This window comes from Propithecus coquereli, unplaced genomic scaffold (assembly GCF_000956105.1).
Source record: "Propithecus coquereli isolate 6110/MARCELLA unplaced genomic scaffold, Pcoq_1.0 Scaffold294, whole genome shotgun sequence".
Classification (NCBI taxonomy): domain Eukaryota; kingdom Metazoa; phylum Chordata; class Mammalia; order Primates; family Indriidae; genus Propithecus; species Propithecus coquereli.
Window position 1 is genome coordinate 3,437,841 of NW_012148552.1, and position 9,201 is coordinate 3,447,041.

Consider the following 9,201-nt stretch of genomic DNA (forward strand, 5'->3'; position numbering starts at 1 on the left):
CTCCTGGGCTCAAGTGATCCTCCTGCCTCAGCCTCTCGAATAGCTGGGACCACAGCCATGCACCACCATGCCCAGCTAATTTTTCTATTTTTAGTAGAGACAGGGTCTTGCTCTTGTTCAGGCTGGTCTTGAACTCCTAAACTCAAGCGATCCTCCGGCCTTGGCCTCCCAGAGTGCTGGGATTAAAGGCGTGAGCCACCGGCCCAGCCATGTGATTTTCTTGATTTATTTTTCAGATAGTTTGTTGTTGCTATACAGAAACACTAACGACTTATTTTGTTTGTTTTGTCTTGTTTTTTGAGACAGGGTTTCACTCTGTCGCCCAGGCTGGAGTGCAGTGGTGTCATCACAGCTCACTGCGCCTCAGACTCCTGGGCTCAAGGGATCCTCCTGCCTCAGCCTCCCAAGTAGCTGGGACTACAGGCACTCATCACCAAGCCTGTCTAATTCTCCTATTTTCTGTAGAGATGGGGGTCTCACTCTTGCTCAGGCTGGTCTGGAACTCCTGACCTCAAGTGATCCTCCTGCCTCGGCCTCCCAGAGTGCTGGGATTACAGGTGTGAGCCATGGCACCCAGGCACTACAGACTTTTGTATGCTGATTTTGTATCTCACAACTTTACTGAATTTGTTCATTAGTTCTAACAGTTTTTTGGTGGAATCTCTGTTTTAAACCACCCAATTTGTGGTAATTTGTTATGGCAGCCATAGGAAACTAACAGGCTGGATGTCTTGTTATCAACACATCCACCAGAGAGTGCTGCGGTCATGTGGGAAGGATTCTGGAGGCCCCTTCCCAACCAGAGCCAAGGATGGAATAATTTGAGCCCCAGGAAAAGATAACTCAAGGAACTGAAGCACATCAAATATGTTGAAATCTACACATTCTTATTACAAACACAAACCCGTTGCCTTTATGGGTGCTGGGGAGCCCACTCTCTTGCACGCTGGTAACTCGAGGGACAGGCTCAGCACTTGCCAGCCTTTCCTACACAAACAGCACCACTGGGCAGCCGAACAGCACGCGCAGGCAGCCTCCGCTACTGAAGTTCCCCAGCAGACAGGTGAGCACGGCAGCCCGTTGCCGGCCCACGCGGGTGTGATGTGGATGAGCCTGACACCAGCGGCTTCCAGCCCACAGCACAGCAGACACGCCGAGCGCCTCCCGGTCAGGAAAACGCCGCCACTCCAAAAGCCTCTTGCCCACGGGGAAACCCAGCTCTGTAAAGCCTCTAAATGCACATACCAGTTAGCAGGGAACGCAGAGGACGGGTCACTAGAGGGAGGGGGAATGCAGTCAGCAAAATGCCAACAAAGGAAGTTCCCTTGGACAAATGACCCACTTTCTTCAAAGAGGTGAATCACTAGAAGATGGAGTGGAACCCTCTGGATTAAAAGACATGTCTGCGAAGCCCAGGGGTGGCATGGAGGGCTGCACACCTGGGGGACAGAGCCATGTACAGAAAAAGAGGTCGGTGACTGCGGAGCCAGCGCAGGGCTGCAGGGAGGGACCCTCGGCGCGGACAGCAGACAGCCCCACCACGGGAGGTGTTTGCGGGTGTTCGCTTTTTAGCAATTCACCTGCGTGTTTGTTTTGTGTTGCTTTCTACGGACGCATTCCTTCAGCTATCGGGGGTTTTCTTTTCTTTTTTTTTTTTTTTAAGGAGACTGAGGCCAGGAGACTTGGTGACTGTTTGAAGAACGTGAGGGTGAGTTGGGTGACTGGCGCCCCAGGCTCTGACACGGGAGCTGGGAGGACGAGCGAGATGTTTACGGCGGCAGGTGCCACAGGGCACACGTGTCCGAGAGCCACGGGACTTGGTCTGTGCCCCGCTGTCAGAGCTCTTCAGCCCGGGCCACCCCCTCCTGCCGCAGCGCCCGCCAGTGGGCCCAGTGAGGTGTCAGAAGCACAACTCTTTCAAGGTTTTTATTGCCATCGGGCACAAGTGGCCGTGAGGGGCGGCGACGGCGGGTGGGTGACGGGGCCCCCCGTGAGGCCGAGGTGCATCGTTGCTGAGTCTGATGGTGGTGGTCTCCCCAGGGCCAGCCGCTGGGGGTGCAGCAGTGGTGGGGGACAGGCGGGCGGTCACCAGCGCAGGACGCCGGGGCAGTACTTGTCAACGAGCCCCTGGTAGTAGGGCCGCAGCTTGTCCACGTCCGGCAGGTCGGGGCTCTTGGTGTAGAGGTCAAACTTGCTGCAGCAGGGGGAGGAGCAGTGAGCTTCGTGAGGGACTCACCACCTCGCCCCCCGGCTCCCACGACCCCCCCGGGGACAACCGTACTTGAACTCCTGCACCCAGGGCAGCATGGCCAGGTCCTGCTGGCTGCACAGCTGCCGGTAGTCGCCGCCGGTGTGCCAGGGGTAGAAGGAGTGGAACCGGATCATGTAGAAAGCCTGCAGGTGGGCGCACACCGCGCGCTCGCACACACGCTGCTCTGGGCAGCGGGGCGCCCCGGTCAGCCCTCCCCACACCTACCTCCGGGGGCAGGGAGAACTTGTTGAACTTCATCATCTGGTACATGTACTCTGCGGAAGGAAGGGTGTCAGCACCAGGCACCTGGGGGCCGACCCTCCCCGCGACCCCCGTGCCCCGCCGGCCTCACCGTCGTGGCCCCAGGACATGAGGACTTTGTCGAGCCCGCAGTGGGGCTGGTACATGCCCAGTTCGGTGCTGCAGTGAGAGAGGACAGTGAGGGGTGCTCCGGAGCTGTGGGGCTGAGGAGGACCAGCTCCGGGGAGGGGAGCACCTGTATCGAGGGTCCTGGAGGTCGGGATTGTCCTGGAAGGTGGAGTCACAGAAAACCACAGAGGCCTGGGGACGGCATCCAACCGGGAAGGTGTCTCCAACGACCGCCCACTGGGGAGGAACAGCGGCCGAGGGTGGGTGGGCCGTGCACTGGCCCGGCCCCCATGTGGTGTCCCCAGCGCCGAGCCAGGCCTCCACCCCCATTCCCCACCCTGCCCTCACCTGGGGCTCCCCGAACAGAGCCAGGACCTTGCCCAGGTCATGCAGGAGCCCAACCAGGTGGAACCAATCTGGGGAGATGGCAAGTGGGTGAGGGGTGCAGGGGCCAAGGGGCCAAGGCCTGCTCCCACCCGGGGCGGGGCCTGCTGGGAGAGGGTGAGACCCCCCAGAACGCAGGGCCCCTGCCCTCGGCCCCTCCCCCACCGCAGCCGGGCGGGTGGGGCGCACCCTTGTCTGGGTGGGCCTTCCGGATGCCCTCCGCCGTCTGGAAGGCATGGAAGGAGTTGGGGAAGTCCACGTCCGGGTCTGACTCGTCCACCAGCTCATCGAGCATGGCCACAGCGTCCATGACGGTCATCTTCTTGTAGGAGAAGCCCCCAAACTGGGCGTGCTGAGTGGGGAGAAGTCAGCTGGGCCGCAGGGTCGGCAGGATACCCACGCGGTCCCTCCCTGTCCACCCGGCGCTCGTGGGCGCGGGGCTGCGGGTGGGCACCATCTCACCCGCGCAGTTTTCGCAGGGGAGCAGGAAACGCCCCGGCTCCTTGGCGGCCTACCTTCCTCCTGACGAAGTCCACGGTCTGGTGCGTGTGCATGAGCTTGTAGGTGGTGAACACGCGGTCCAGGAGCGGACCCGACTGCAAGCCAGAGGTCAGCGGAGGCTGCAGCCGCCCCGCCCTTCACACCACGGCCCCCCTGCCTCCCCCATCCCAGGCTGGGCCCCAGAAGGCACGTGGGGGCGCTTCCCAAAGGGCCCCCCTGGAGCTGTGTGAAGGGGCAGGTGTGGCTGGGGCGGGGTGGGGGTGCACAGAGCAGGGCGAGGTCCTCACGGCATAGTTCCGGAAGCCACCCTTGTCTTCGGCTGCCTCTGGGTCCACCTCAGGTCTGTAGACCAGGGAAGGGTCCGGGCCCTAGTTGGACGGAGGATTTAGCCTGTTTCACGCCGCGCCAGCTCCGGCAGGAAGTGAGGACACCCACTGGAGGGGGACGCCTGCGGGCACAGCCTCCCCCACGGCCAGCCCAGCCCTGGCGAATCTGAGGGGCTCCCACCGCCGCCGGTGTGGTGTCCTTCCCTGCAGCGTCAGTGGGCGGATGCCTGCTCCTGGCCTTGGGGCACCATGAGCGCGCACGGCACCCGCGCAGGGCGCACGCAGCTTTGCGGGGGAGACCCGAGTCCACAGGAAGCCTGGGGTCAGGTGCCACTGACCCCTGCCCCAGCAGGACCACGATGGGAAGGAGGGAGCCCTTTGACCGGGTCGGCCGGCAGGAACCAGCCGGAGAGGGTGGGAACAGCCGGCTACCAGGTGAGTGGGCGGTGGGACCACTTCCCCACCGGGCCTGGGTACTTACCACAACCTCCTTCATCCTGAGAGCGCGCAGGCAGGTGAGTCGCCGGCCAGGTGCCCTATATATGCCCACAGGTTACATAAGTGACCAGATGCCACCCAGCCCCTTGGCCTCCACTTTTGGTAATGAGTGACCATCCACCCTCCTCCTGAGCTCCACGAGTTAATGTGTCAGTACAGGAGCAGCCCCCGGTGGCCCCAGCCCCTCTCACCCTTATCTCAGCCTCCCGTCTGGAGCAACTGCCCCGCTGGGGCGTCTGAGGCCCGCTCTGCAGCCAGCCCCTCCCGTCGGGTGTTGCAGACCCCACCCTCAAGCACATGCCCCCTGGCTTCGGGAAGTGAAAGCCCTCCGGGGAACCTAGGACTCTGCCTGGGGCAGAAGCTTGTTGAGAAAAAATTATCGGGATAATTTGTTTAAACGGGAAGAAAAACTTTATTCAAGACTGTGGCAGCAGGGAAGAGAGCCTGGGCTCGACTCGATACAGCGAAGACAGCCTGGGCCTCGCGGCCGGGGAGTAGCGGGGTCAGCGGACGGCAGACTACGGAGAGGAGGCGTCAGGGTGGGGGCTCTTCCCAAAGCGACTTAGCAGGATTCTTGCAGGGTGATCAGATCGAGGGTGGGAGATGAGGAATTTGATCAGGTATGAAGGGTGGGGGGATTCTCGATAAACCGACCCTGCAGGATTCTTTCTGACTCTGGGCTGGGCTGGCCCTGCAAGGACGTGGCCAAGGTCGGGCGTCGTCGTGGAGAAGACTCCAGGAGCCTGTCCGGAGCCCGGCGGAGGGGAGAGTCCGTGAGGCTCTCGGGAGGGGCCTCATGGAAAGCCAGGGGCGGAGATGAACTCAAACTCCACTTGGCAGGGATGAGCCCGGCCCCGGTCCTGAGGACACGGCAGGGACCGCACTGAAAAAACGCCCGCCTGGGGAGCTGACCTCCTTGGAGCTGGGTTAGGACAGAGTTTGGGAAGAGCGGGGCGAGGGTGCGGGGGCGTGCAGATCCGAGCACCGGCTTCCCGCAGGAGGTGAGAAGCACGTGGAGAGTTGATCCCACCCAACAGGCCCCTCCTGCAGTGAGCCGAGAACAAACAGAGGGGGACCCTGGAGCCCCACTGAAAATGGCAAACTGGGCTGGGCACATTGGGGCACACCTGTGATCCCAGCACCTTGGGAGGCCGAGGCAGGATTGTTTTAAGCCAAGGAGTTCAAGACCAGCCTGGGCAGCATAGTGAGACCCCATAAAACTATTAGCCAGGCATGGTGGTGCATGCCTCTGGTATCTGCCAGTTGGGAGGCTGAGGTGGGAAGATCGCTAGAGCCCGGAGTTTGAGGCTAAAGTGAGCTGTGATTGCACCACTGCACTCCAACCTGGGCAACAGAGACCCTGCCTCAAAAAAAAAAAAAAGAATAAAAAATAAAACAGCAAACTGTAGCCCAACCTGCCCACTAATCCCCACCTGACTCCTCAAGGCTCCCTCACTTCCTCATCCCTCCCCACGAGAACATCAGCCCCGGGGGCCAGGGCTGTATCCTCAAGTGCGTCCCAGTGAGCAGGCGTCATACGTGCTCAGCACACAGCAGCCAGGCCATGGAGACCAGGCCGTCCCCCCAGGTAGCTGGTGCCCGGGTCAGGAGGTGTCTGCATAGTTTCCAAGGAGGGAGTGAAAGGAGGGGAGGAATTTGGCCAGGGAAGCTGGAAGGTGTTGCTGGGGAAGGTGGGGGTCCAGGCGTTGCTGCTGGGCCCGAGTGGGGCTCAGGTGGCACCCCGCATCCCGGGGGCTGGCTTCACACCAGATGCAATGCTGTGGGCTGTGACGGGCACCCTCCTGACACTGCACAGGATGCCACGAGGGCAACAGTGTGTCCCACTTCATGGAGAAGCCCGAGGCAGGTGGAATCCTGAGGACCCGGGAGCCTGTCTCAAGGGCCTGTGCTTCGATGCCCAGGGGCCAGGAGGGTGCAGGGTGTCACCTGGGGGGGGCCTTCCTGGCAGAGGGAACAGCTTGTACTGAGGTGCAGGCCAGTGGGGGGTATTGGACTTTGCCCAGGCCCCAGGGAGGAGGGGGGACATCGGGGAGGGTCCTGGCTGAGTAGGGAACACTGAGCCCCTGACCCTCCCGGCACCCCCCGTCCTCACTGCCCCGGCAGTGCACGCCCTGCCTGTCTCTCCTGACACCCTCCAGTAGCCGCAGGGCACAGGACTCTGAGGCTTTGGGCTGGACTAGCCCAGCTTTGTGGGTTCTCCAGCTCCTTCCACTGGGGAACCCCTGCTGTCCTCAGACCTCACCCAGACTGAGGCCAAGCAGCCTGCCTGGACAGCCCGGCTGTGCCCCCACCACGCTGCCCACCCTCTGCTGCAGCCGCCAGGCCTCCTGCAGGGCAGGGCCCCTTGTGGGGAAGGTGAGTCACCTGGGTGGAGCCAGGATGGGCACTTCTAGGTCTCGCCTACCTTGGGGGCCTGGGGAGCCTTAGGGGCAGGCTCGTGGCTCTTTTGCTCACTGTCCTGTGGGGCTGGGCTCCTGGCCCCATGCCTGGTTCCACTGGGTCCCTGCACTGGGGTGGTGGGGGCCGTATTGCCGGTGTAGCCCCACCCTCGTTTGGCTGGCCCCAGCCCTTTGACTAGGGGTGGGTCTTACTTAAGTGACCTATTTGAGCCGGGGGGCTCTTGCCCCCACCCCGGCCCCACCCTGTCCTAGGGTACAGGGGTGTCTGCTCAGCCCCAGCACAGCCCAGGGGGGACCCTGAACTGCCAAGCCCTGCCCCAGCCACCCACAGGGGAAGGAGACAGGGTCCCTGTCACAGCGCAGAGGCCCCTCGTGACCCCAGGGAACCCCAGCATCTGTCTTCCTCCCTGCCACCCTTCCTGTCTCAAGGGCACGGGGAGGAAGAGGCTGTGGACCTGGGGTCAGGCACACGGAAGGGTAAACTGTGCGGCAGCCCAGGGCCAAAGCAGGGCTTCAACCCGACTGCACCAGCACGGCAGGGCACGTCCAGCCAGTTCAGCCTCTCTCGCCCCCTCGCCCAGAGGTGGCCCTGTGTGTTCAGGACCCTGGCTTCTGTTCCACATCCTTGGGTAGACCCCCTCCCTTCTGAAGCCCTTTTCAGCATCTGCTGCTGCCAGCCACTCTGCCTGGCACCTGTGCCCTGAGTGTGCACAATTCTGGGTGTGCAGGCCCCTTGCTGTATAGACGCTGCTTGTAGACCCGCCTGGGTCTACACATGTGCATAGGTTTATGTCTGCAGGAGCTCCGAGGGACTGGGCCGGGGCTCAGCTGCAGCTCCGGGGCTGGGCAGGGGTGCGGCCAGCCCCCCTCAGCCATAGCTGTGGGGGCTGCTGGGGTCCACAGGCACTGAGTCCCGCCGGCCGGCTGGTCCCACAAGCTGCCACAGGCGGTGGCTGAGATTGTGCACCTGGCAGGTCCCCAGCACACAGCCCACCCGCAGGAGCTGGGCTCGGGGCCTGTGGGAGCCCAAGTGTCTTCGGGGACCTGAGTGTCGGCTGCCACCATCCGGCAGTGGCTGACCCATAGCAGGGGCCAGGCTGGAACTCCTCTGTGGCTGGAGGGCCTGATGAAGCTTCTGGACCACAGGCCGGGGTGCAGGCTGCCAGGGCTGCAAGCCTCGGGAAGAGGCCCGGGCTGGGGGCTCCCTGCAGAGAGGGATGGGGATGTCAACCTAATGGCTCAGCCTGTCACAGAGCCCCAAGCCCACCCACTTTCCCCTCCACACAGCCTGGGGTCACTGCCAGGGGAAGCCCACTGCCCCACCCCCCCACAGCCTGGGGTCACTGCCAGGGGAAGCCCACTGCCCCACCCCCCCACAGCCTGGGGGCACTGCCAGGGGAAGCCCACTGCCCCACCCCCACACAGCCTGGGGTCACTGCCAGGGGAAGCCCAGGTCCCTTCTGAGCTCAGGGCCTGGGTCCTGGCAGCTCAGCCATCTCAGCAGCGTGGGTCACATGTCCTGCTAACAGCACCTCCCTGGGCAAAGGGCACCCTGGCCCGGTGGGTCACCGCTCCCAGGACTCAGGGGGGCTGCGGCGGGGCCCTTCCCTTAGGGTGGTCAGTGGTGCGCCCGGGGATCCCTCCCGCCTCCCCCAGCAGACCCCAGGGGACGAGGGGGCTGCTCGGTCGCCAGGTGCGTGGGAAGAGGGGCAGCTTGACCTGTGTCGCTGAAGGTGTGGGGTGGGCCCTGATTCGAGAGGCAAGCCGAACAGCCGGCGGCGGGGCTCCCGGCGGGGGTTGCGGCTGAAGGGAGGGAGACAGGCTGCCCGGGCGTTCTGGGTCCCCGCCGGGGCCAGGCCCCGGCTGGTCCGCCCCGCACTCACCGACGTCTGACGGGCCGCGGGCCCCCGCCCGGGCCGCGGGACAGCGCGCCCGGGAGCTGCAGGCAGAGGAGGCTGATGCAACCGACGGCGACCGGCAGGACCCGGGCCATGGCGACGCGGCGGGGAGCGGGCGGGGGCGCGCAGGTGGGGCGGCCTCAGCCTGGAGCGGCCGCCCGCGCCCTGGGAGTCCCGCGTCGGGGGCCGGGCCGGGCACCTGCGTGCGTCGGTCGCGGAGCAGAGCCGGGGGCGGCGGGCGGTCCGGGGTCCTAGCGGGACGTCGCCCGGGCGGCTGGGAGAGCTCCGCGCGCTCTTCCCGCAGGGGCGGAGCAGGACGCACGCACGGGGCGGGGCGCCCCTCCCCCGCCCCCGCCCCCCCGCGCCGACCCCTGCCGGGCCCTGGGGCCCCCGGGGGCACCGGCCTCGGTTTTCGCACCTTCTGGTGCGGACCCAGGCCCGGAGCCGGGGGCCTGGACTTCCCGGGCTGAGGGGCTGGGCCGCAGGGCAGGGGCGGCCCCGGCACCCGGCGGCGCCCACCCCGCCCCGAGGGCGGACGGAGGAGCGGAGAATCC

General features: G+C 64.4%; 2 protein-coding genes across 2 annotated transcripts; both read right to left on the reverse strand.

The window, feature by feature from the left end:
- Positions 1-2,085: 2,085 nt before the first annotated feature.
- Positions 2,086-4,334, reverse strand: MIOX (myo-inositol oxygenase). The gene is made up of 10 exons (XM_012648739.1): positions 4,313-4,334; positions 3,793-3,873; positions 3,520-3,600; positions 3,194-3,356; positions 2,969-3,036; positions 2,748-2,857; positions 2,604-2,671; positions 2,477-2,526; positions 2,282-2,394; positions 2,086-2,194 (listed from the first exon to the last, which is right to left on the reverse strand). Exons 1-10 carry the CDS (start codon positions 4,325-4,327, stop codon positions 2,086-2,088), a joined length of 858 nt encoding a protein of 285 aa, XP_012504193.1. The 5' UTR covers positions 4,328-4,334.
- A 3,228-nt stretch (positions 4,335-7,562) lies between these two features.
- On the reverse strand, positions 7,563-8,742 carry ADM2 (adrenomedullin 2). Its single transcript, XM_012648748.1, has 2 exons — positions 8,633-8,742; positions 7,563-7,954 (listed from the first exon to the last, which is right to left on the reverse strand). Exons 1-2 carry the CDS (start codon positions 8,740-8,742, stop codon positions 7,618-7,620), a joined length of 447 nt encoding a protein of 148 aa, XP_012504202.1. The 3' UTR covers positions 7,563-7,617.
- Positions 8,743-9,201: the final 459 nt, after the last annotated feature.

Bases quoted from the DNA above. Each gene is read 5' to 3' on its own strand.
- MIOX (XM_012648739.1), bottom strand. The intron at 3,357-3,519 runs GTAGGCCGCCAA...CTCCCCACTCAG, and splicing joins TGGACTTCGTCAGGAGGAAG to CACGCCCAGTTTGGGGGCTT. The intron at 2,527-2,603 runs GTGAGGCCGGCG...TTCCTTCCGCAG, and splicing joins CATGTCCTGGGGCCACGACG to AGTACATGTACCAGATGATG.
- ADM2 (XM_012648748.1), bottom strand. From the start codon at position 8,742: ATGGCCCGGGTCCTGCCGGTCGCCGTCGGTTGCATCAGCCTCCTCTGC. The intron at 7,955-8,632 runs GTGAGTGCGGGG...CCCTCTCTGCAG, and splicing joins CCGCGGCCCGTCAGACGTCG to GGAGCCCCCAGCCCGGGCCT.